Below are 27,053 nucleotides of genomic sequence, written 5' to 3'. Positions count from 1 at the left end.
TTCCAGTTCAGACACATACATGCAACAGTGCTGTGGGGGGTTGGGAGAGTAAGAGTGTGCCAAACCCCTGCCTTACTCAAGGATTTAGAGTAGCCTGAATTCCACTGATTCAGGTGGAAGATGGAACTCTGACAAAGCTGACATCTTGAATTTCATTACCCCGCTGCTACTTAAAAATAATGATCGTAAAGATATTCTGATAACAATAATGGGTATCAAAGAAGAAAGGAAAATTATCCTTAATACCTTCAATCTAACACATCAGCTTAGATATGCTTTCTCCTAGTGATAATCACAATGTAGACACAGTTTTATTTTCCAGGTTTTTTTTTTTTAACTTAATGTGATCCAGTTAGCACTTTTCTATGTTGTTATATAGTAATCATTTTTAATGACAGTCCATCATTTTAATAGCTGTGTAATATTCCATCCAGGGGACACACCATAATTTACTGAACCGGCCCCCCATAGTTAGACAGTCATGAGGCTGTAACTGATCGTTTGCTGTCCAAGAGAAGAAACAGAGCAGGCTGTGGGAGCAAGCAGGGCTCTGCAGGCTGAGGAATGGGGGCCTCCAATCCCACCTGCTCCCTTTACCTGTTTTAGGAGTTTAGGATTAACCCTCTGGGCCTCGGATTCCTCATTTATAAAAGAAAAGAAATAATCACCACTTTATAGTGTTGCTGTGAGGATTACAGAAGGTAATTTCTGAAGGTACCTAATACATGGTAGTATTTACTAACTGGCAGACTATTACGTTCCTATGTATATACCAGTGGTTCTCAATCAGGCAGAGGGCAGTTCTGCCTACCCACCGCCCCTGGGACACTGGGCAGTGTCCGAAGACTTTTTTTTTTTTTTTTTTTTTTTTTTTTGCGGTACGCGGGCCTCTCACTGCTGTGGCCTCTCCCGTTGCGGAGCACAGGCTCCAGACGCCCAGGCACAGCGGGCATGGCTCACGGGCCCAGCCGCTCCGCGGCATGTGGGATCTTCCCGGACCGGGGCACGAACCCGTGTCCCCTGCATTGGCAGGCGGACTCTCAACCACTGCGCCACCAGGGAAGCCCTGAAGACATTTTTGATTGTCACAGCTGGGATTGGGAGGAGCCCCTGGAACCTGTTAGGTGGAGGCCAGGGGTGCAGCTGAACATCCTGCAGTGCACAGCCTGCACAGCAAAGAATTATCCTGCCCAAAATGTCAGTAGTGCCACCGTCGAGAACGCCTGGCATATGCGAAGCTGGGTTTTCCAGTATTAGCTACATAATATATGTATTCTCCTTTTTTACTATTATTTTATTAGGATAAAATCCCAGGAAAATGGGAATCCTCGACTAAAGGGTATATTATGCTTACTGGCAGTTTTAGGAGAAATGGGATGGGGTGGGTGATGGGAATAAGGTTTCAGGTGACCAGTGGTGAAAAGACAGCAGATAAATGGCACGTGTTCCCCAGTGGGGCAGGAGATGACATCCCACAGACCAGTAGTTCTCCAAGGATAGTGCCCGCATCTCCTAGGGAGCTGGAAATGCACATTTTCAGGCCTTACCTCGTACTCACCAAATCAGGAAGTCTGAGAGTGGAGCCCAACAATCCCTGTTTTAACATGCTTCCTAGGTGCTTCTGATGTACCCTCAGGTTTGAGAATCACTCCCATGCACCATCTGCAGCAAAAGGCCAACTTATAGTATTGTAGAACCCGTAGTATAAGTAGAACCCGTTCAAGTCCAACACTTGGTGCAGAAGTAGATTAAAAGTGTCAAGCCTAAGTCATGAGGATGCTCAAATATGGAATGGAGCAATGATAAATGAATTAAAAGTGCCAGGGCTTCCCTGGTGGCACAGTGGTTGAGAGTCCGCCTGCCGATGCAGGGGACATGGGTTCTTGCCCCAGTCTGGGAAGATCCCACATGCCGCAGAGCGGCTGGGCCTGTGAGCCATGACCGCTGAGCCTGCGCGTCCGGAGCCTGTGCTCCGCAACGGGAGAGGCCACAACAGCGAGAGGCCCACATACTGCAAAAAAAAAAAAAAAAAAAAAGTGCCATCCATTCATTCATTTCATCAGTAAACAGTTTTAAAGCTTTTACAACATGGTGCCAAGTGCTGAACTAGGTGCTAGAGGAAATACATATATGAACTAATGTGCATTATGCAAATTGTGATAATGAGGGGCGATGAGAGTGAGCAGGCCAATGACTAGGATATAAAACAGAAGTGAGGTATGTCCTGTAAGGGAGAGGTCAGAAAATGCCTCCTGGAAGAAGTGGTGTTTGAGAGGGAACTTGAAGGATTTGTGATTATCTATTAATACATTAATTCAACAAGTGTGTACTGAGTACCTGCTTGTGCCCAAAACTGTGCAAGGCCCTGTCTGTGCAAGGCCCTATCTGTGCAAGGCCCTGTCTGTGCAAGGCCCTATCTGTGCAAGGCCCTATCTGCACAAGGTGAACAAGGCCGGCATGGACCTTGCCCCTGCGGTTACAGTCTAGCAGGGGAGATAATCATGGAGGCTGACCATCTGGCAAGCAGGAGTGATTTCTGGATGGGGAGTAAAGGTCTGGGGTGGGCTGGGGGTAAAAGAGAGAGCACCCCTGGGAGCCCTGGGTTGAGATCTGAGAAGAGGTGCGGGTACAGGGGTGTGAAATGCAGAAGGAGGTTGGCTGAGCTGGGGGAGGAACACAGAGCCTTGGTGATCAGGAGAGACTGCTTGGAAGAGGTTGCTTGGGATAAAGTTTGGAAGATGATAGCCATCAGTTCATCCATGCACAGGCTAGATGTGAAAAGCAGGCAGACCATCGACGGGTGTCCAAGAGGGCCTAAGAAACAAGAGGCGGAGTTCAGCTCAGCCTCAGCTCAGAGACTAATCCTCATATAGGGACCTAGAAGGGGCTGCCTGAAGAGGTGATGAGTCCTTGTCTCTGGAGTTGGACAGTCACAGGGGTGGAGAGGGGGATATCCACTTGCTGGGGGTGTTGCAAGGGGTCTCCCAGCTGGGGTGGGAGAATGACTTTCCAGCCCAGAGAATCCAAGATTCTGTAACTTGTAATGGCCTGAAACTGAGGGTCAGAGAGCGACTGGGAGAAAAGTATCTGTCCGAGTATCTGGCTTGGTTTATGGTCGAATAAGCACAAGGTATGGATGGATCAAAAGGAGCACAGGAAGAAAAAGTATTCAGTAGTCACCTTGCTTCCCTGGAGTGCTCATCTCAGGGAGCAGATCAGACACCAAGGTAAAATTAAAATAAAGCAAGGAAGAAGGAATGCAGATGGCCAGTATGAAGAAGGAGGAGAAAAAGAAATAGCATTTGCTGAGTGTCTGTTATAGGCCAAAGACCATGCTAGGGAATTAACACATATTATTTCTAATCATCCTAGTAACTCTGTGAAATAGGGCTTATCAAATACCTTTCTACACATGAGTCTCATAGAGACAGAGACACACACAGCTGGTTAGAAGCAGATTAGCCTGGGGCCAGGGTCCGTGATATTTCCACAACACTAAGAACAGAGGGCATTTCGTCTGGCCCAGGGGTTCAGAGCCCAGTGGTCTGAAAGCATTCAGGGAAGTTCCCACTGTCTGTGCCATAGATTCTGCCCTCATGTTCCTTTGAAGCATTTATTTCCTTCCCATTGCATAGTATTTAACAAACACTTATATGGAGCTTGTTTGGGAGATGACAGATCCTATTGTAAGTACTTTAATATTTAGAAGTCAGCATCTACTGCAAATGGTTGTTGTGAGAATTCACAATAATTATCCCTATTTAACAGATGAGGAAACTGAGTTACAAAGAGGCTAAGTAATTGTCCAAGGCTACATAGCCAGTAAACGGTGGAGCCAGGATTTGGACTCAGGCAGTCTTGTTCCGGAGCCGATGCTGTTCCCGCTAGGCTCTGCTTGAGGATCTAAGGGGTAGTGTGGCCGTGGACCCAGCAGCAGGAGGGCCTTGCATCTGTCTTAGGTCCTCTGCTCTGCAGATTCCCCTGCCCTGCTCCAGAGGATGGTCAGACTGGGTCTGACTCTGTCCTTAGTGGAAAGAGAGCCCACCCAGGCAAGGAAGACAGAGAGGCAGCCACAGGCTGAGGAGAGAAGCAGACGCAGGTAGAGGCACAGACGTGGAGAGCAAGACAGCAGAGAGATGGAGGTGTCAGAGGTGTGGCCAAGGTCCCTTGACCTTTTGAATTGTGATAAGATGTGCTACTATTGCTTCTGTAACTTTGCCATTCTGGTGGAAGCATGGAGAAGCCCCAAGGTAGGGTGATGGGGGTAGGAGAGGAAGGACCCACCAGTTATCTTGCAAGATTGGTACCCAACAGAGGTAACGAGCAGACAGGATGTGTAATGCCTAAAGGATGTGAGTGGATACGAATGTCAACTTTCTGGCTGCAGGTATGTGCTTATATGTGTCACTGTGTGTTTGCCTGGAGAGGCAAGGAGCCAGCTGAGAAAGCTTTGGGACAAGGGTATACATGTGTGAGTCCTTGGCTTAGCGTGACATAACAAGGGATCTTAAAGAACATTCAGAGGCCTGACTGCCTGAGTTTGAATCCCAGCTCTCTTTTTTAAAAAAATTAATTTATTTATTTATTTTTGGCTGCGCTGGGTCTTCATTGCTGCGCGTGGGCTTTCTCTAGTTGCAGCGAGCAGGGGGCTACTCTTCGTTGCAGTGCGCGGGCTTCTCATTGCAGTGGCTTCTCTTGCTGTGGAGCACGGGCTCTAGGCATGCGGGCTTCAGTAGTTGTGGCACGTGGGCTCAGTAGTTGTGGCGCACAGGCTTAGTTGCTCCGTGGCATGTGGGGTCTTCCCGGGCCAGGACTTGAACCCGTGTCCCCTGCATTGGCAGGCGGATTCTTAACCACTGCGCCACCAGGGAAGCCCCCAGCTCTATCTCTTAAAGCATGTGTGGCTTTCGGTGAGTTACTTCAACTCTGCCTCATTCTCTCATCTACAAAATGGGGTTAGTAATACTATCAATCTCCTAGAGTTATTAAGAGAATTCAGGAAGTTAATACACTGTGTTTGTGATAGCCTTAACTAGTGCCTGGAAAGGATTAAGTGCTATATGCGTGTTTATTAAATAAATACAATGAATTTAGGATTTATTGTTTCATGGTCACTGTATTCATTTCGTAGGACTGCCATAACAAGGTGATGGTTTAAAAGAACTAAATGTATTCTCTCACAGTTCTGGAGGCTGGAAGTCTGAAATCAAGGTGTCAGTGGGGGTCAGGCTCCCTTTGAGGCTCTGAGTAGAATCCTTCTTGCCTCTTTGTCGTTGCTGGTGATGGCTGTAAAATCCTCAGCATTCCTTGGCTTGCAGCTGCCTCACTCCATTCTCCGCCTCTGTCCTTACACAGCCCTCTCCCCGTGTGTCTCTGTCCAAATTCCCCTCTCCTTGTAAGACCACCAGTCATACTGGATTAGGGCCACCTTAACTGGATTACACCTGTAAAGACCCTCTTTCCACGCCTGCATTGGCCACCAGTTTTGCTTCTAGAAAACTTGAGAACAGTTGTGGGTTTTCCGTTTTTTCTCTGTATTATAAATATTTTAGTAGGATTTTGGGAGAAGTTTTAGAAACCGCTATCTTATTAAGGAAACACTTCATAATGTTTTGTATTTTTCTAAAATTGTATCTCCTTTTTAACTTGAGGGTGCTGAGAATGGATCTGAGTGAACAAAACGAATGGTAATGACTTTTTTCCTGTCATATTAGTGAAATATTTCTAAAGTAAAATATCTAATTCTGTAAAGAGGCAATAAAAATACTGAGATTATTAAAAAAAAAAAAGACCCTATTTCCAAATAAGGTCACATTCACAGGCACCAGAGGTTAGGACTTCAGTATATCTTTTAGGGGAACATAGTTCAACCGGTAACAGTCATTTAAAAAGCATCAGTTCTTGCTGTGGTTCTCAGATGCCAGCTCCCCCCTATATTGAAGTCAATACCAAAAAGTGGAAACAGGGCTTCCCTGGTGGCGCAGTGGTTGAGAATCCGCCTGCCAATGCAGGGGACATGGGTTCGTGCCCTGGTCCAGGAAGATCCCACATGCCGTGGAGCAGCTGGGCCCATGAGCCATGGCCGCTGAGCCTGCGCGTCCGGAGCCTGTGCTCAGCAACGGGAGAGGCCACAGCAGTGTGAGGCCCACGTACCGCAAGAAAAAAAAAAAAAAAAAAGTGGAAACGGTGTGTCCCTGGTAATTCAGTGAGGTATTTGGAGACCTGGGGCTGGTACCCAGGTGTCCTACCTCCTGGTCCTGGTCCTCCGCCGTGATAGGGACTCTTCAGTAATTCAGATCAGCTGAAGAGTGGGTTCTCAGCAATGGGGATATCACACTTCAGCATGCATTAGGATTGCCTGGAGTGCTTATTACGCATCTGGAGTTTCTGATTCATGGGTCAGGGGTGGGGCTGGAGAAACTGCATTTCTAGTATGTTCCCAGGTGAAGCCGATACTGCTGGCCCAGAGACTCCTTGGAGAAATCAGCGTTCTACATCGGTGGTGCTTAAGCTTGGTGGCACATTACGACCACCAGGAGGGCTTCTAAAAACCCAAATGCCCAGGCTGCACCCTAGACCAATTAAATTGGAATCTCATCAGTAATTTTTAAAGCTCCCCAAATGATTTGTGCAGCCAAGGTTGAGAAGCACGGCTGTAGAATACATCAAAGAATGTTTTTAGAGAAAAGCCATTCTTCAGGGTATCTATTTTAGAGGATTCATATTTAATAAATAATGAGGCCGTTTAAATCAACATGGCTGTTTCCTATATTTAGAAGATAACCAGAGAGCATTTATTGAGTGCTTACTGTGTACCATGCACTGGGGAAAATGCTCTGGTAACTACACACCATTTAATCTTCACAAACACTTTCCCTTCCTTGGGAGTGCTGTTGCTACCTGCAATTCTATAGACAGGAGGAAACTGACATGCAGAGGCATGTGTAACTTGCAAGAACTCACACAGCTAGTCTGAGATGGAGCCAGGTTTTGATGCCAGGCTGTCTGGCACCAAAGTTGATGTTAACTGCTGTGCCATCCTGCCTCCTGAAAGAAGAGAAAGTGGTGTGTTCTCCTTTTCATCCTGCACTTTTCCGTATTCTCATTTACACTATCAACTCTGCTGTGCGGTAGCCCAGCCTCTGCCTCAATTACAGTTATTCTGAGTTAGTGGAGTTTGGATTAATGAGGTTTTGCTGCATTCATAAGGGGCTAGAATTGTTACCATGGACTGAACTTGCACTTCTGGTTTTATCCCAAAAGGAGAGGTAGGGGAAAGTTGGAACAGGTATCCTGAGCTGGTAGGCAGAAAAGAAAGCAAGGTTAGGGTCCTGTGGCTTCCACTGATATGCTGCATGACTTGTCTAAGCTCCTCCTCTGTCTGGCCTCAATTTCTTTTACAAAATAAGAGAATGGTGCAGTTCCCTTCCAGTTTCTGATGTATAAATTTAATTAGAGGTTCAATCATGTCAGCATAGAAGTGTCTGTCTGGGCTTCAAAGAGCGCAATGCTGGCTTTTAATAGGGGTAGAGTTGCTGCTGTGTTTTCTTTGTCTGCCTCCTATGGACTGAGCTACCTCTCTGGCTCCAGGGTTCCAACCTTTGTGTTTTCCCAGGAAAGTCTGTCCAGAGATGCCAGTAGAGGATGGGTCAGGGAAAAACCTATGGAGAAAGGAAAGAGTGCCTGGTCAGTGTCTCCCCTGGAAAGTGGGCATGGCTCTTCACGTCCAGGGAAGAGCCCTGTGGAACCAACACTCTCCCTCAATTGTCCGGGTCTCCTGTTCTCCACCCACATATTCAAGGGTTTTGCAGGGTGCAGATGCTGGAATCCCTACCACCTCTTTCCCAGGTAGTTTCTGAGTCTCTCCGTGAACTCCTCCAATAATGGAGGGCTCATTACTTCCAAAAGCCTAAACAGAGCAGGGGTCATGTCTGGCTTTTCACATCATGGTCTCCTGCTGTCTAACAGCCACTTCTGTCTAACCACCTACAAAGTAGGTGCTCATTAAATATTTTTCCAACCAATTAATGTGCAAAGAGAAATAAACTACTAACTTTAGGGAGGAGACAAAGACTTCTAAGAGTAGGGGGGCCTTTGAGTTGGCCCCTTAAAGGTGAAGAGAAGGTTGCCAAAGAAGAAAACATGGGAAGGGCAATTCGGCACTAGGCACTTTCAAAAGAGACCCAAGCACTTCTACTTTGCTAGAAATTTCTTCCTTGTGTCAAGCCAATGTGGTGGTTCTAATTCTGACCTCTGGGACCACATAGAGCCAGATGTCACGTGTGTGAAGAGAGCATTCCAGAATATTCCCTCTCCGTGAGAAACATCCCTGTTTCAGACACTCTTCCTTCTCCTCTCGTAGCATGATTCCAGAACCTTTCACAGCCCTTACAGTCCTCTCCGTGGAGCCATTCCACCTGCCACCCTCCCTTATCAAGAGTGGTGCTCAGGATAAACCACAGAAGTCATGGTCCATCGTGGGCACATGCCTGGCCACCTACCCTCGCTCAGCTAACCAGCAAAAGTCGGGGGGGACCTCCAAGTGATCTGTTAGAAGGAAGAATACCACCAGCCACATCACATTGTCCCAACCTGTCAGAAGCAGGGAACTTTGGATTGCTATGTCTTAAAACATTCTTCAGCTCTAGAGATGACCCAGCAGAGGAATAGATAGGCTTGTACAATGCTCTCTTTTAAACAGCTCTTGGTACCCCCTGCTGGTGAAATTGTGTGACCCAATTGGCAGGAATCTCAGAACAACTGCAGGAAAAAATTCCAAGTTCGGGAAGTCACAAGTGCTTGAGTCTTGAGGGATCTGAGGACAGCATGAGTTATGCGACCATCCCATATATCATGTGACTATCTTATATGAGGTTTTTAAAAAACACATTCTATAGCTATGGCTATTCTGTGGGCTCTGAGGGAAAAAAAAGTCTCGACTTCTGTGAACATTCCATCACTTCTTCAAACACCCCAGGAAGGAAATGCTAAGTTGTTAGACAAAAATAATTCATTAACTAGAAGTATTTCAGGTCACAAACTAATTTCATGCAGCTTTTTCTTCCTCTTTCCTTGCATATATCTTTTTTTTAAGTGGTTATAATTTGTACTCAGAGTAGGATGACAGTCTTTTCTACACTTCAGATTGTAGACTTTTAAACATAAATTTGCACAACAAATGTATTGAGCTCTGGCTGTGTGCCAGACACTCAGCAAGAGATTGGAGTAGGTACAGGAAGTCGAAAGAGGTTCGCGCAAGAGGTTCTTGCCTTCCTGGGTAGGAGGGTTGAATCACTGCAATTGGCTTAGTCAAGTGCTTAGCCGACATGGCAACGAGGCCCTCCTTGATGTCCTGACAGGGTTCAAACCAGCTATTTGCTGCTCTCCCCTATATGTATGTGTTTTTCGTTCTTGGATTTCCTCACCTTTGTGATTTTATATCGATTTATGTATTTACCTGTTTAGTGCCTGTCTTTGTCTCTAGTGTCTGTGTTCTATGAAGGTCAAGATCATGTCCAGTATTTGACGCTATGAACTTCTTACATCTAGCAGAGACTGGCACATGTAGGTGCTAAGTAAATTTGTGTTCAATGGGAAAGTCAGCCTGGAAGAGAAAACCACACATCTGTTCAGGGAGCAAGAGGAAACCTCAGAGAAGATGTGACTTTTTTTTTTTTTTTTTTTTTTGCGGTACGCGGGCCTCTCACTGCTGTGGCCTCTCCTGTTGCGGAGCACAGGCTCCGGATGCGCAGGCTCAGCGGCCATGGCTCACGGGCCCAGCCGCTCCGCGGCATGTGGGATCTTCCCGGACCGGGGCACGAACCCGCGTCCCCCGCATCGGCAGGCGGACTCTCAATCACTGCGCCACCAGGGAAGCCCAAGATGTGACATTAAATGCCACTGAGCCTCAAAGGATGAAGAGGAGGCGGCCCGGGGAGAAGAATGGGGGCACACTGCGGAGTAGGGAGTACTGAGGAATGGTTAGGACAGGAAGATGAGGTAGTTGGTGTTTCCTAAAAGGAGACACGTGTGGAAAATAAGGCTGAGTTGAAGCCTGGAGCCATAGGTCTTGTATGCCCCACTCACAAGTTTGGGATGTTCCCCTCTGTTCAGGAAAAAGAGGGAGGGGGATCAGCTAAACTCTATGACTATAGGAATGAATATGATTTTTCCTTAATTACTAAGAGGGTTTTTTAGTGATTACATTTTGAATAAGATCCCAAAAGTATGGTTTTGTGTTTTATTTCCTTCTACAACCCTTCCATTTCCATTTTGTAGCTGAAACACCTGTCTACATATTTTAAAATTTTACATAGCATCATCATCACCATGAAAACATAGGGTCAACCATGGGTGAAAAACTAAGGATGTAAAAACCTGAGATTTTTACCACTCTGTTGTCCAGTTTTTAAATATCTATGCTTTAGAGAGGCTCCATTAAAAAAATTTTTTATCCAGGGGTTCAGAGCTACCCAAACATTTCTGTAAAATACCGTTTTTCATAGATGTAGCAAGACCTTTTTTTTTTTTTTTTTAGTTTCTGCTTTATAACAAAGTGAATCAGTCATACATATACATCTGTTCCCATATCCCTTCCCTCTTGCATCTCCCTCCCTCCCACCCTCCCTATCCCACCCCTCTAGGTGGTCACAGAGCACCGAGCTGATCTCCCTGTGCTATGCGGCTGCTTCCCACTATCTATCTACCTTACATTTGGTAGTGTATATATGTCCATGCCTCTCTTTCGCTTTGTCACAGCTTACCCTTCCCCCTCCCCATATCCTCAAGTCCATTCTCAAGTAGGTCTGTGTCTTTATTCCCGTTTTACCCCTAGGTTCTTCATGACAAGGACCTTTTTTTTTTTTTTTTTTTTATTCTTTGGAAACCAATGATTTGTGCCTAAGACAACTCTTTCCGTATTGTGCAGATCTCATCATTTCCCATTTTAAGCTCAAGTAAAGAACACACCCGGGCTTCCCTGGTGGCGCAGTGGTTGAGAGTCCTCCTGCCGATGTAGGGGACATGGGTTCGTGCCCCGGTCCGGGAAGATCCCGCATGCCGCGGAGTGGCTGGGCCCATGAGCCATGGCCGCTGGGCCTGCGCGTCCGGAGCCTGTGCTCCGCAACGGGAGAGGCCACAACAGTGAGAGGTCCGAGTACTGCAAAAAAAAAAAAAAAAGAACACACCCATTGCTGAGGATGAGGCAGGATAAATGTCATATTTCTGAGCAAATGGAGGCCTTTAGCAGTTTCAGGAAGACTTAGGTTTATTCCACCTTGACCTTGGAAGACCTGCCTTGACTCTGTTTCTGGAAAATGGACCAGTTTGGGGGTTGAGGATGATGGGTGGGGAAAAAGAACAGTCTGATCTTCCAGCGCTTGGATGCAACTGTCACCATCTGACTGTGATTTTATTCCCCTTGCACATGTCCCAAAGGAAGCTGGCCAAGAAGCAGAAGGAGACACAGAGTGGAGCGCAGAGGGAGATGGGGCCCGTGGCCTCGGCCGACAAACCCACCACCAAGCTCAGCACCAGCCGCAACGACGAAGGCTTCTCCTCTAGTCCACAGGACGTTAATGGATTCAGTAAGTGGAGCCAACTAAGGGGAAGGGGACGTCCGTACCAGCTTGACCCTGGTACCTCTGCGGTTAACCCCTCACAGTGTCAGGTGCTATAGGACATGGAGTCTGGATGCTTCCCTGGGGTGGTCCAGGGTGAAAGTGCTCCCTGGCAAAGACATGGGGCCACCCGTCCAAAAAGGAGAATTTCAGAACCTCAAAGCAGATGGAAATGAGGGCAAGCCATCTTAACTGCTGCTTGTGTACACAGAGGCAGGTTAAAACTAATAATAGTAAAAAAAAAGAAGAAGGAAGGCATGGTTGTGCCCTTAAAGAGAAAAATATGCCAAGCTGCACTGAGTGTCTTACAGTTATCAAAACAGTGCTGCACATAAACCACATAAGGTAGATGAGTTATGGGTTATCACTGTCTCCATTTCTCAGCTTATGAAACTGAGGCTCAGACTTCTCTGATGTCCCATGGCTGATGAGTAACTTATCCAGAACTGGAAGCCATGCCTTCCAAGCCTTGGTCAGTTTCAAGACACAGCTAGTGATCCAAGTGGCATTTAGTCAAGAGCAGCGGTGTCCTCATGCAGAGTTAATACAGGATCCCAAGCTAATAGCAGTGGCTACAATTTCAGGGTTCACCCCATCCAAAGGAGCACATCAAGACTAGTAAACTAAAGCTAGTTTAGTTTAGTCTAATCTTGGGGATCAGACTCAAGAGTGCTGACTTTTGCTCTGAACTTTCTGAAAACCAGTTCTTTTTCTGAATTGCGTAGAAATGCTAGATTCCCCAGCCTCTGCTCCAAAGTGGGGAAAGCAGGAAATGTAAAGGAATATGAGCAGAGACAAATGTTCCCCCTACACTGTGCCAGTGGCAAAGGGAAGAAATCATATTTTGTAAAAATCACTTAGATAAGGTCCATTTGGGATGACGGGGATCTATGAGAAGATGAAGAAAGAAAGGAAACAAGTATTTACAGACCACCTTGGTCTGCACCACAGCCTTGTGAGATGCTTAGTATGATTGTTCCCATTTTATAGATGATATATCCAGAAGGTCAGTGTTTGGCTGACCTTCCCACAGTTACACAGCTGCTTCCTGATGGATCCAGGATCCAAGGGTACCTCAGACCCATGATTCCTAACCTCAAGTGTACCACAGCACCTACCTGAGGCAGTTTTCAAAATCCACATATCTGAGCCCCACACCTTACCTGCTGAATCAAAATCTCCTGGGGCACGGGGAGTGGGATGGGGACTCAGGATGTGGATTTTGTAAAAGCCGCGCAGGGGGTTCTTGTAGGCACCCTGTTAAGAAGGCTGAACTTTGAAAGAGGCAACAGATATTTTTAAATATTGACGTGCTACCTTGGGAAAGAGAGATTTTGTTTTAAACCTATAAAGACTGAAAAAATAGTAAAATGAATACTCATGTAGTCTTTACGTAGATTCACCAATTGTTCGCATTTTGCAATATTTGCTGTCTCTCTCTCTCTCATATACACACACACACTATATGTATACATACATTATATATATATATATATAATTTTATGAACCATTTAGAAGTAAGTTTTAGACATCATGACACTCCCCCTCCAGAGAATTCAGCATGTGTTTCCTGAGGACTAGGACAGCTCTTCAGCATAACCACAGTGAAATTATTTTATCCAAGAAATATAACCTTGTTTCAATCTCTGATAGACCAGAGTCCATAGCTGAATTTCCCCCATGGCCCTAAAATGTTCTCTCTTATTGTTACTATCTTTTGATCCAGGATCCAGTCAAGGTGCTCACTTTATATTTGGCCACCATGTCTCCCATCACCTTTCTATCTACAACAGGCCTCCCACCTTTCATTTTCCTTTCAGGATGCCGACATCTTTTAAAAGTCTAGGCCAGTTGTCCACAGAATGTTCCACAGTCCAGATTCGTCTGATTTTTTTCATCATGATCACACTCAGGTTAAACATTTTGGCAGAAATGCTGCACAGGTCACGTTGTGTATGTACTTCCCTTTGCATCATTTCAATAGACGCGTGCTATCCCTTTGCCCACTCTTGGTGATGCTAAGTTGGAATACTTCTTAAGGTTGAGAAATGGCTTTTAAAGACGAAGGCTAACAGCACATACTGATTATTTCGTGAGTAAATATTTAACTTCTGTTTTCCTCAGAGAGCAGAGCAGGTGTGCAGTCTGCCTAAACACAAAGTCAGTTCTTAATCCGTTCTCCACCCAGGTGAATTTCTGGGATTCATACATTCCCTTGGGTCCAGGAAAGGAGGATGCCGACAGAGGGAAGGAGAGGTGGAAAAGGGGGTAGCGAGGAACTGGGCTTGGTTTGTCCTTAAAGGCGCATCCTGAGCACTGCCCCACCCCAAGCCTTTGGCCATGTTAACTTGTCACGGACTCTCCTGCTTTTGTCCTGAGGGAAGGAAGTTCATTAGCAAGTCTAGCTGATGACACTGCTGGCCAAGTGGTACCTATTCACCCAAAACCTTTCCTGGCCAGGCCAGGCTCTTGTGCACCCTTTTTTCCATTTCCATTTTTGTAAAAATGTCCTGGGAGGACTCTGAATGCCAAAGAGGTATGGTCAAAGACACATGACAAACATCGTGACCCCCAAATTGTAGGTATTTGATCTTAAGCTTTCTGATTTCAAATGAAAACCTGGGTAACACCAATTTCTTGGATTTCAAGGGGAAACGTCACCTCCATTTTCCCCGTGGGCTAAAACTTAGACTCTTAAGATAAAAGCACCCAAGACTGAGGTAGATTGGCCAGCCAGAGAGGAAGAAGCAGCATATCCAGTAAAATCTAATCAGATGTTTTAAAGTCCAGACACAATCTTTCCAAGATTGATATATGTGTGTTTTACATTTATATACACACATATACATGCACACAGACATAACACGCATACCCAGACATGTGTATATGTATATTGTATGTACATTCATTTTAATGATATTGCTTTTAAAAAGACAAAAAATTCAATTGACGTTATACTCAATTATTAAGAAATTTTACATTTGTTTGAATCAATAAATATTTTAGGATTCTATCTATGCATCTGGGGTCCTCAGGCTAGAGCCACAAACATGCTCTGGGGATTCTTTTGAATGCCCTGGAATGCATCAGGTACCTTTTAAAATGCTCTGTGGAATCACTGGGGTGTGATTTGAGGGGGAAAAAATGTAAGTAATGCTTACACTGGAGATGTAGAAATTGCTTCTGCAGTCACCCTGATGTGTGTAAAATTGAATCTATTTTCGTGGCATTAGGGAAGTGACTGTCTGGCTTCTCCATCGGGTCTTTAGGGGAGCCTGAGATTATTTGCAAATGTTGAAGAAGCATTGCTAGAGGCAGAGCACAAGAATAGATGTCACATTGGAAAAGATTACAGAAAAACCTGCCCTGAGCAATTATCTCATTATTGAACAGGTGGGCCCTGGCCTAATTCAACCTTTGCATCCAACTGTGTGGGTTTGTTTTCCTGGGTTTTCGATTCCAAGTGACTGCTAAGTCCTGCAACATCCATTCCATCAAGCCTCCCAATTTTGTGTAGGACCAGTGACCTCTGGGATGCAGGGGTGAGGGGGCTTTGTCAGGTATGGACTGTTGCTCTGGAGTGCTGTGGCATTCTTGAAAAAGGAGTGCCTGTCAGCAGTGTGCATTGTTTTCAGTTTAAAGAAATGCTGGCTTTTATTAAGCAATCTGATTTTGATCTTACTGCCTTGTGTACCGGCTTGTTATTTTTTTCTGAGATCTTTTGCTCCCTGGGATCATTTTCTGGGTCTTTCTTCTGCTGCTTCCATTTTACATTCTTGCTTAAATCTTCTTTATGTCTTTTGTTCATAGTCTCATCCGCTCCTTGTTTATTTTAGTCCAAATCAAAATGCTTCAAAACAAATTGCTGTTGAATTCTATGATACGGGGCTTGGCTGTCTACCCTTCATGTAATAGCATTTGACAGACTCACTTGCCCATTGGATACTGTTAGTAAACTCCATCTTCATTTTTTTGCTTCCATTCTATTCAGTGGTTTCATGTCTGGTGGATGAAGGCAGTTTATCTCTAAGGAGCCTCACATGCTGGGCCATCAAGCTCTCTGCTAAATAAAGAAGCAGACACTGTTGAGGGCTTGGAGGTGAGATTTAGTGGCCATTTTCTCAGTGCTTAGTACGTGCCTGTCCCTGTCCTGAGTCCTGAGCACAGTTTGGAGAGGGGCGTAATTACAAAAATGAATAAAACAGGGCATTGTCTCAAAAATAATAAATGTTCCTACTTTTAAGTTTTTCATAGTTTACAAAAGTCCTTTTGCAAAAACCTGGAGCCATAGATCCTTATTCCTGCACCATGAAAGAGCTGGTAGGTTTCTTACTACCCCCATTCTACAGATGAGGAAACTGAGGTTCAGAGAGACTCCATGCTGCAAATCACACAGGCATTTGCAGTCATGATAAGGATCTGTCTCTCCTGACATCAGTTAGGTTTTATCCACTTAGTTCTTCAAAGAATTTAGAAAAACATTCATAAAAGTACCTACAATAAAACAGCTGTATGAGAATTAAATCAGGATCAGGAAAAAATAAATGAAGACAAGAGGGTCAAGACCAGGTTATTTTAAAATATAACTCCATTATATGAAAACGTAATCTAAATATGCAGGCTGGCAACTTTCAAATTCTACTTGGGCTCTGCGCTTTCTAGTAACAAAAGCTCAAATAGGAAGATCACTTTTATTGGCTTCTACAATGTGCTAGACTGTATGCTTTATATAAATCCCATTCTTAAGCCTCCTAGGAACCCTATAAATTAGGTATTATTCCCATTTCATAAGTGAAGAAACTGAGTTTCAGAGAATTGGAGTAAATAAGCCCAAAGTCCCACACGCTTAGAGTGGGGATGGGATTGGAAGCCAAAATAGGGTTATCTGACTCCAGAATCCATGTTCCCTCTCCTGCACCAGGAATGCAGCTCTCACCACTCACTGGTCTCACTGTATGAGGCTGCTGATGGCTCCTCCCCTTTTCTACCACGTGGGCAGAAGCTGCTACCACCACAGTGTCCTGCAAGGAGCCTGTGGCTGGATACTGGCATGGAGCCAATCAGATTCCCACCCGGTGCCAGGCTCTGTGATGAGCATGTTCAAATCTGGCATCTTACTCTGTCCTCACAGTAACCCTCTCTAGTTGGTATGTTTGTTAGCAAACCCATCTTACAGTAGAGGAAACTGGTGCTCTGAGATATTAAAAGATCTTCCTCAGGTCCCGTAATGAATACATAGTGAGGTTTGGACCCATGTTCTACTTTCTAAGCCAAGCATCTTGTCTTTCCTCCAACCTACGCTTTCTCTCCATCACAAAGCAGGGTGAAGGAAAGAAAGGAGATCAGCGTGAATAGCCTTGCTAGCTGATAGGACAGAGCCTCCTCTGGGCTCCTCTATCCACTTCAGAGCCCAAAATGCCTGTCACAGGAAGGTAGCTGCCCAGTAATCCAGAAAGGACCTGTGAGAATTGTCCCACCAGGAGCTTCTTCGGAAGTGGGACTGTAGACCAGATGGTCCCATACCATCCGCAGGCATTCCTGAGCTGGTCCAAGCCCTGTATAGATATAGAGAGAGATGAGCAAGAGGGAGAGATTGCAGCCTGGTGTGGGCGACTCATGGTCCCACAATGAGCATCTTTGCACAACCCAAATATGTATGTATGTATGTATGTATATATGAATGATGGACCTGGAATTCATCTAAGATCTTCTAGCTCCATGGCCATATCTGGTTCCAGCTTTTCTGGTACTGGATTCTGTCTTCTTTTAAGGTGAAATCTGCTCTCTGTAACTTCCATCCATTCATTCCTGATTTTGCACACAAAGTGTGGGTTGGTCAGCAACCAGACGCTGGCCCTTGTCTGCCCTCTGGTGTCCCAGAGGGTAACGAAATCAGTCTTTCTCTTCCTGCAGCTCCGAGCCTCAGCCCCAGCTATTGGACTGCAGCCAGCTGTGTGCCCTGCAGGTCCTGCCCTCAGGCTTAGCAGCCCTCACATCAGCCATCAGCCTTCTTCAGTACACATTTCTGTTTTCCAATCTGTTCAAAATCTTGATTGGCGCATCTGTCTCCATTTAGTCCATGTCTCTGAAGTGTGTGGTTTCCAAGTCTACCCTGGGCCGAACTACTGGGAGTTCAGGGGGCTGCCACCACCCTCACTCACTTTTCCAAACCTGGGTTCAGAACACACTGCTCACGTTTGAATTAACCTCCAAATGTCCATCACGTACCTGCCTCACACAGAGTTCATGGCTTCCAGCTCGGGATTTGAGGGTCTCAAGTAAAGACTTTATATTTCATCTGTGCTGTGTCTTCTTGTTAGATTTGACCCTGTTATCCCAGTGTACTGAGATATTTTTGATTTCTAGCTGGGTTAGCCAAGGAGCTCAGTTAATCCTTCCAGTTTGGGGCCTCAAATTACAATAATTATTAGATTATTAATATTCATCATACCACCTATTATCTATTGAGCATTAATTATGAGCCCATTTCCAGCTGAGTGTTTTATATGCATTATCTTATATCATTGGTATATTGGGAGGATTAAATGTTATGACTGTCCCTGATGGTTTACAGGTGAGGAAACTGAGGTTTAAATAATAAGGAACTTGCCTAAGCCTTCATAGTTTTAAATGGCAGATTTTTAAGCTGGAACTTAAACCCGGGTCTGTGTGACACCCCTAAGCCTACAGCCAAGATCATCTCACTATACTGCCTTCTGTAAGATAGATGTTATTATTCCCATTTTATAGAGGAGGAAACGAAAGTGTTCAGTTTCAGCAAACATTGAGTCATTTGCTCAAAGCAGTGGTGCTCAAAGTGTGGTCCCCAGATCAGCAGCATTAGCATCACCTGGGAACTTTCTGGAAGCAAATTCTTGGGCCCCACCCCAGACCTACTGAACCCCAAACTCCACGGGTGGGGCTCAGCAGTCACTGTTTTTTTTTTTTTTTGCGTTACACGGGCCTCTCACTGCCATGGCCTCTCCCGTTGCGGAGCACAGGCTCTGGACGCGCAGGCTCAGCGGCCACGGCTCACGGGCCCAGCCGCTCCGCGGCATGTGGGATCCTCCCAGACCGGGGCACGAACCCGTGTCTCATGCATCAGCAGGCGGACTCTCAACCACTGTGCCACCAGGGAAGCTCTTATTGAATATTTTATAGAGATTATTGAATATTTTGCAGTCATCCTCTTGGCTGACAGATTAAAGGACACACTTATTAAGTTCCTGGCAACCCAAAGTGGAATGGAATTGTTTATTCCTTGGAAGTGCAAAATGGAAATTTAAGTGGCCTTGAGAAAGTAAACAAATTGTCCATCCCAAGCATTAAAGAGTTAAACTAAGGTAAGTGTCAGAGAAGGATATTAGACTCCAAAAGGAGACATAATAAACCATCAAAACTAAGAATTACCTTAGACACCATCTGATCCAACTTCCTCATCTTAAAGATGAAAAACTGAGTCCCAGAGAGTTTTCTCAAGGTCACGCATCGAGTCACTAGCAAAACCTGGGCTAGAGTTGGGAGCTGTGACCACTCTAGTCCTTGTCCCCTGGTCTCCTTCAGAGGAGTGAAGTATGGTCAATAATGGCCTGTCTTCTAATATTTTCTGTAGACCCCCAATCCGATTTCTGCACAAATCTAACCTTCTCAAATTGAATTATACTTTTCATCTCCTGGTTATGGGAATAACTGAGGTGTTCCTTTAAATATTCATTGACTGCCAACTATATGCTAAGCAGGGTAGGGATTGTAAAGATAAATAAGACATAGTCTCTGCCTTCAAGGATATTACTGTCCTCCAAGAAGAGATTCGTAAGTGGTTTAGTTTCAATAAATGCGATAAGTGATAGAGAAAAGGCATGTGTGGTGCCCCAGGAACACTGATCAGAGGCTCAGCAGGTGATTAATTCTGCCTAATTGAGTTAGACAGTACTATCTATGTGAGGAAATGGATTTTGATTTGAAGAAAGTGCAAGGAAAAGATTGTCCCAGATAGAAGGGACAAAGGCTCGGAGGTGTAAGGGGTATGGTGAGCTTGAGGAAGGGGCCTTAAAATACAGGGTGCTTTGTTCTGAAAGCATATGGCCAGAGATATGTCTGGAACAGTAGCTAGAACCTGCCCGAGAATGAACTTACATTTGTAGCCTACTTAAATTCACTTTCCAGGAGGGGCAACCTATTTGGAAATTAGAGTGATCCCAGTGTTAGGTGCCCTTGCATGTTGTTGGAACCTGGCCTCATATTCTCTTTGATTTGTATAGATTCAGCTTTCCATTATAAATAAGTAGGGACAGCATTTTATCAGCTACAGACCGTTACTTTCATTGTGAGCTGGCCCAGACATTCTTTCTCAATACCCTTTCAAAGAGACCTCAGTAAAGCTACAAAGCTGAACTTGTTTTTGACAATTTATGCTAGGCCACTACATCTTGAGAAGAAAATAGAATTGTTCTATACACCTCAGAGTGGTCCTGAATTGCAACAGGGCACTTAGGAAGTGCTTGTTAAAGTAATCAAGGATAAAGAAGTGATGTTGAAAATGTAAATATATAGTTGCTAGGTAGCAGAATAAACTGAGCTTAGAGACTAGGTTTTTTTCCCTCAGCTCAAAGCTACAGCCTTGATAAGTTGAAAACACAGATAATAATTCTACCAGCTAACATTTTGTGAGTAATTCCTGGACAAAGCACATTACATGCATCATTTCATTTCATAATCTCAGCAATTCTATGAGGCAGGTCAGGGAAACTGAGGTTCAGAGATTTTAAGTAACTTTCTCAAGGGCACACAGCTACCAAGAAACCAGACTGAGGTTTGAACCTGGGTTTATATGACTGCCCTGTCAGCAGCCTGTCCTTGAAATACTTTCTTGGCTTGACTTCTGCTCTCCTGGTTTTTCTCCTTCCTCCCCAGCCATTTCTTCTCATGCTTCTTTCTTGGTTCTTCTTCTAACCATTCCAACATCCCAGGACTTAGTCCAGAATCTTCTCTTTTCTGCTTATGCTCAGTCTAAGTGGGCAGTGATGACGACATTAAATGAGATAATGAGCACAAGAAGAGGCCAGATTTGAAGCAGAAGGGGGGGAGTTCAGATCTAGACAGATAAGGTTTGAAGTGCTGTTGAGTCACTGAAGACATGTCAAGTAGCCTGTTGGATTTGTGGGCCTGGAGCTCAGCAGAGGAGTCTGGCCTGGAGATATAAATGTTTGCTACATTGTATACACACCGTGATTGAAGACTTTGCCATGAATAAGGAAACTGAGGCACATTAAGATGGGACACGTTGCCTGGCATCACTTAGCAAGTTAATGGAAGAACCAGAGCATCGAACTAGGACTTAACCTATTAGAAGTGCCTACAGAAAAGCAGTCAGTTAAAACTGACGGCAAAACAGGGGTCTATGAAAGGGGCTACGTGACTAGTCCAAGTGCAGACTTTCTGGTCATCGACCCAGACCCTGAGATGGACTTTGGAATGTGTGAATGAGTTAATGGATTAGGTAGCCTCATGGTTGTCTACTCAGCCAGGATTATGATAAGATCTCAGTATGCAAAGCATAACTTTCTGAATCAAAATAGAAGTTTTTAAAAGTCTGAAGTCTGATTTATATATTAGTGGTTGGGTGCAGATCTATATACCTTAGAAATTCAGTGAAGGAGCTGTCGTGTTGACGTCATCACAGAGGTTGAGGAGCGCACGTAAAGTTCTTTCCCAGGTGGTAGGTTGTCCCACTGCCCACAGAGGTGGACAGCAGGTATGATACAGGAGGTAGAGGTTTGGAGAGGGAACGTCTCTGCAAAGCAGAATTCAAGGAAGTGGAAGAAAAAGATCAGAGTGCCAAGGACAGGCAAAATCCCTCTGTCCCCTGCATTACCGTCTCCATCATTCTCTAGGTGGTCTCAGTCTCCTGCATACTTCTGGAGTATGTCATGATGTTTAGTTAGGCTGACTCAGTAGGATGCTCTTGACTGGATTGAGAGGAACCGCCTACACCACCAGACGTCTGTTATATCTCTAACCTGCACCTACCTCTAGAGTGGACGGATGTCGAGTGAGGAGATCCCCCAACCACAGTACTAAGTGTCGGTAACACAAACATGAAAAAGGCAGTTCTGCTTCCAAAAATCCCATGATATTTTAGGGAACACAGACACAGTGATACGGCATGATACATCTAGTAGAGGTATGTGTAGAAGCTGCACAGAGAATGGTGTCTGGTGAAGGGAGACTATTCTGGCCCATTAACCGTGTAATTCATCTGTCTTCGGGTGATTTACTTTTCACTTCACCAGCCATGTGAGTTGACTCCCTAATTAGATGAAGGCTGGAAATGAAAGTAAAATTTCAATCCCTTGGCAGTAAAACAAGAGGAAATGTGTTAAACATGATTATCAGAGATACATTTAGCAGAGATACAATGTAGAGTCTTGACCTGTTCCTTTCCCTTACCCTCCACATTTAATTCAATACCAAGTTTTGATTATTCTACATCTTCAATATGTGTAGAACCCATCCACATTCAATACCTCCATCCTCGTCCAAGTTACCATCATCTCCTACTTCAGTAAGATCCATAGCCCCTAAATAATCCTCATATCCATCCTTGTCATTCTCTAGTTCATTTTCTTCTTACCAGTTAGGGAGATCTATTCAAGGCAAATGTAAATACGTTGCCTCATATCTCCCTGGCTTAAAACAATTCTATGGCTTCTGATTTTTCTTAAGCTAAAAACTGAAGTCCCCATCCAGATCTTATATTCAGAGCTTGCCCTGCTCATTTTTTCCAAGTTCTCACATTTCACTTTTCCTTTCTCTGTGAGCTCCAGCCACACTACCTTCTTCTCTAAGTGCTCCACCCTTTTCACACTCCTTCTACCACGGGGCCTTTGCCCATGCCATTGCTCTGTCTACAGCAGGGTCGACAAACTACAGCCCACAGGCCAAATCCAGCACACTCTTTGTTTTTTGTAAATAAAGCTTTACTGGAAAAGAGCTATGCTTATTTGTTTACATCTTGTCTATACGTAGCTGTTTTTGTGCTCCTATCAGTAGAGTTGAGTTATTGCTATTGAGACCATCTAGCCCACAAAACCTAAATATTTACTCTCTGGCCCTTAACAGAAATGTTTTATAACTCCTCATCTAGAACACTGGCTATACCCAACTGTTCCTCTAATTGGCTCCTTTAGATCTCAATTCATGGATTTCTTCCTTTTCTGACCCCTTTCTCCCCAGGCCAGATTGGATTCCTTTGTTAGGTGCTATCATAGAATTCTGTTTTCTCAGCACTGACCTCATCTTCCAAATGTATTTAAGGTCCAACTCTTCTGACAGTTGGCAAGATTCAAGAGGTGAGGACCATTTCTGTTTGCTTACTACTGTGTCCCCAGCATGTAGCATGGTGTGTGGCACAGAATAGATAGACAGAAATTCTTATTTAGTTGACTAGATGGGTAAATGGATGGATGTGTAGATAGATGCGATTCAGGCATAGCAATACTAAGTCAGAATAAAAAGGAATATTTAGAAAGCCTGGTACAGCTGATACTATACACTGTTGACCCACTTTCTGCATTCAGAATTGAGTGCAGCAGAGAAAGGAATCAAAGAATGTTTCTTTGCCAGTCAGCTGATATCCAGATCTTAGCATGTCTCCACCCCTGTCACCAACCTCTAGTCTGCCAACACTGGGGGGAATTTTACAAGTCCCTTTTCATTGTTCCTGCAAAATTGGGAGCTGCTACTCAAAATATCCTAAAGTAGTTAACTGTTGGCTGCTCTAGTAATGTGCTACAATCATTCCTCTATTCATAAGAAAAGGGAAGGATAACAGCTGGTGGTCTTCGGACCAGACACAAATATAGGCAAAGACTCAGATAGGCTGCTATCTGGCTCTGCCAGTGGAAGAAACAAGAAAAAGAGTGAAGTCAGGAGGCAGATATAACAGACTGTGAGTCTCCACTGGCTGGACGGCCTCACAAGTAGCCACGAGAACATCAGTTATGTGGGAATGTTCTGAGAGACAATGGGCATCAATTACATGGATCCAATCTGTATGGTCATGGAGAGCTGGCTTCCCCACATGATTTGTCTTGGGAGCTGAGATGTTTCTTTGGTTATTGAAACTCACTAAATAGAAAGGAAGGGGTTTGACCTGTGTTCATTTTTTAGATGAGAAGAAGCCAAAATGAGTTGATAGAATATCAGTAGGAAATGGAATTAGGCTTCTTGGGCTGCTTCAAGATGATCAAGGAAGGTGTCAGGGCGGAGCTGAATCTTAAACAATGAGTGATCAGAGATTGTCGAGGCAGAAAAGGAGAAACATGTTATTGCTGTCTTTGTTTTGTTATGACACACCACGTCAATACTTAATGGCATAAAACAACCACCATTATATTTTGCTCACAATTCTGTAGGCCAAGAGTTGGGGCAGGGGTGAGCAGGGATAGTGGTTGTGTCTGCTTGAAAATGAGGAGACTCAGATGGAATGACTTGGATGGCTGGAAATAATTGGGATGGCTCTCCGAGAGCCATATGTCTGGGTCCTCATTTCTTCCTCAAGTGGCATCTGCTAGGGATGGAATGCCCAAATGGCTCATTTGTGTGTCTGACCCCTTGGTTGCAATGACTAGAACATCTGGGGATGGCTGGCCCCTCTCCCTATGCGTCTAACTTAGTCTTCTTTGTAGCATGGCAGACTCATGGTAGTCAGACTTATTACATGATGGCTGGCTTCCCCCAGAGCGAGTGTTCTGAGAAAGCCAGGAGGAATGCCAGTCCTCTTAAAACTAGGTTGAGAACTGGCCAGCATTACTTCTGCTGTATATCATTATTAAAAGCAGTCACAGGTAAGCCTAAAAGAGTGGAGAAGCAGGCTCCACCTCTCAACAGGGGAAATGGCACATGCCTACAGGAAGGGAAAGACTTAATGGTGGTCCTCTTGGAGATTAAACTACCACCCTGTTCTAAAAGAAGAGAATACATGTAGATGGGCACCACGGTGTGAGGTATACTTGGCTGATTAGAGTGAGAACAATAAATAGGAATACTTTCCAAATCTCCAGTTTCCACTTAGGTTGCAGTGATAACTCTTCCATTACTAGCACATGGTTTGGCAAGGTCTCTGAAGATCTTCAGAATCTGGAAAGAGCTTCTGCTCTCATGTACAATTCCTTGTGAGTGTGAATGTCTTCACTAAAATACAGAGTCGAAAAGACATCAATAAAATAATCTTTTCCCTAGAGCTTGAGAGAGAATGTGAAGGGCAGGAGACTGATGTTCGTGTCTCTGTCCGAGGGCCTGATCCTCCTTGAGACACCCTGACCCTGACCCCTTTCTCAGGAAGTCCTTTCCCTTGGACTTGTAATTATGAGTGGTTTGACATCCCTGGAGTATTTGGATTTTTAACTCCATGGGATTAGGTGGTGGGAGATGAACCTAGAAAAGTGATCAAGGGCTGTGTCTTAAAGATTGTCAAAAACTAGAGAGTTTGGAATTTATAACGTTTTCTGCAAGGAGCTAGCACAGCTTTTAAGAAGTGGAGAAGCAGGATTGAGTCCAGTTCCAGAAAGATCATCCCACTGAGAGTGAGGAGAATGTACTGGAGTGTGAGTTGATAAGACTAATAAAAAGTTAAGTATTGTTTCTGCATGTATCAGATCCAAGGAAAGTGACTTAGCACAAAACACTGCTGCAATGGACATTTATTTTACACATGCATACACACACACACATACCTGCTTACAGAATTAATAGTGACTACAAACAAATTGGTGTGGCCAACCGTTTGTAATGAAGCAGGTGATAGAGAGAGGATGCTCTACAACATTCCATTCTCGGGACTGTTAAGTCCAGAAGTATTGATTAGATATCCATGCTTGCTCTATATTTTCTTGATCAGTCAATATTTTGATGGTTTGATGCCTGAAAATATTTGGACATATTCGATTTTTGAAATTAGTAGCCTTATTCAGTTAATGTCTCATTGGGCCAATTCAGTTTTTCCAAGGTGAAAACCCCTTTCATCTTCAGGGTCTTTGATGTAGGTTGGATGAAATTCCCTCTGATCTACAGATGTGACAGAGGCTCAGAAAGTAAGAGAGTCACTCCAAAGTAGCAGAGTCACTTCTGTTTCTGCTACAGTGAAGACCCATGTGGTCCTCCACTGCGTCTTCAGCCAGGTGGGCCCTAGCAGGTACATGCCCTTGTAAATCTGCTCCCCACTCTTATTTATTTATTTATTTTTTTGGTGGTACGCGGGCCTTTCACTGTTGTGGCCTCTCCCGTTGCGGAGCACAGGCTCCGCGGCCATGGCTCACGGGCCCAGCCGCTCCGCGGCATGTGGGATCTTCCCAGACGGGAGCACGAACCCGTGTCCCCTGTATCGGCAGGAGGACTCTCAACCACTGCGCCACAAGGGAAGCCCTCCCCACTCTTATTAATAACCCTTCTTTTACTGTCCAATTCCTCTCCTTGCAAACTGGTCCATCAGCAGAGGTTTACCTCATAATTCAATGTCATTATTATGCTTTACTTATAAAATAGCTATTTGCCAAGCCTGTTCTTCAATTTAAAAATACAAGTCTTACCATGCCACCGTCCATCTGAAAACCTGTCACCGGCTCCCCATTGCCCTCAGAGTAAAGTTAAAATGCATCTCATGGCCTGTAAGACTCAGAATGATCTGACTCCTGTCTACATCTTTGGTCTCATCTCTAACCACTCTCTGGATTTCTCAGTATAGTTCAGTCCTATTGACTTTCCTTCTATGCTTGGAAAACACTAAGTATTTTCCAGCATCATGGCTTCCACAATTCCCTTCCCTCTTTCTAGAACATTCTTCCTTTCTGTCATACATTGTTTACCTTTATTAATCCTTCAGATCTATGATTCTCTGTCATCTTTTGAGAACTTCCTAATCTCTAATATAAACAGTGACCATTTTTTTCTAGTCCCTTCTTTCATAAGTATTATGTATTCAAATATTTGTTTAACAGTTTTTTGGGTTACTGTCTGCCTGCTTCACAAACTGTAAGCTCCAAAGTGCAGAGACCACTTCTGTTTTGACTATCACTGTGTCCCTAGAGACTAGCGTTAGGTGCTTGGTATATGACAGATGCTTCTTGAGTATTTGTTGAATGAACCATTATGTTAATTTCGTGATCAAGATGGATCACAATGATTCACTTTTAACTATTCTGTATTCAACCGACTATGCTTGTGGACTGCGTGAAAAACGTGGTCCTGCAGTCTTGAAGATGACTGAGGTTACTCGTAGGTTTTGATCCCATGGTGGAGGTGGGGAGACCAGGAGGAGACCACTGCACTAGTCTGGGAGAGGTAGATGGGACGCTCTTTGCAATTCCTTTTCTTGGGAAGTCCTAATCCTAATATCTTTGTCCTCAGCATTAATTCTAAAGACCTCATGGCCAATAA

At 44.6% G+C, this 27,053-nt stretch overlaps 1 protein-coding gene across 10 annotated transcripts in view; it reads left to right on the top strand.

Annotated features, from left to right (window-relative positions):
* Positions 1–27,053, top strand: part of PTPRT (protein tyrosine phosphatase receptor type T) — a gene marked incomplete at both ends in the record, with an annotated part of 1,101,453 nt that overhangs the window by 946,908 nt on the left and 127,492 nt on the right. For 8 of the 10 annotated variants that reach the window (XM_079719325.1, XM_079719327.1, XM_079719323.1 and 5 more), the window contains one exon: positions 11,437–11,585. In XM_079719325.1, the coding sequence (XP_079575451.1) occupies positions 11,437–11,585 (149 nt within the window). Of the gene's footprint in view, positions 1–11,427; positions 11,586–27,053 lie in introns of all 10 variants that reach the window. The other 2 variants (XM_079719321.1, XM_079719320.1) reach the window with 1 other exon arrangement.

This window comes from Hyperoodon ampullatus (assembly GCF_949752795.1).
Source record: "Hyperoodon ampullatus genome assembly, chromosome: 14".
Classification (NCBI taxonomy): domain Eukaryota; kingdom Metazoa; phylum Chordata; class Mammalia; order Artiodactyla; family Ziphiidae; genus Hyperoodon; species Hyperoodon ampullatus.
Note: the sequence above shows the minus strand (reverse complement) of the source record. Positions and strands in the feature narration are given on the sequence as shown.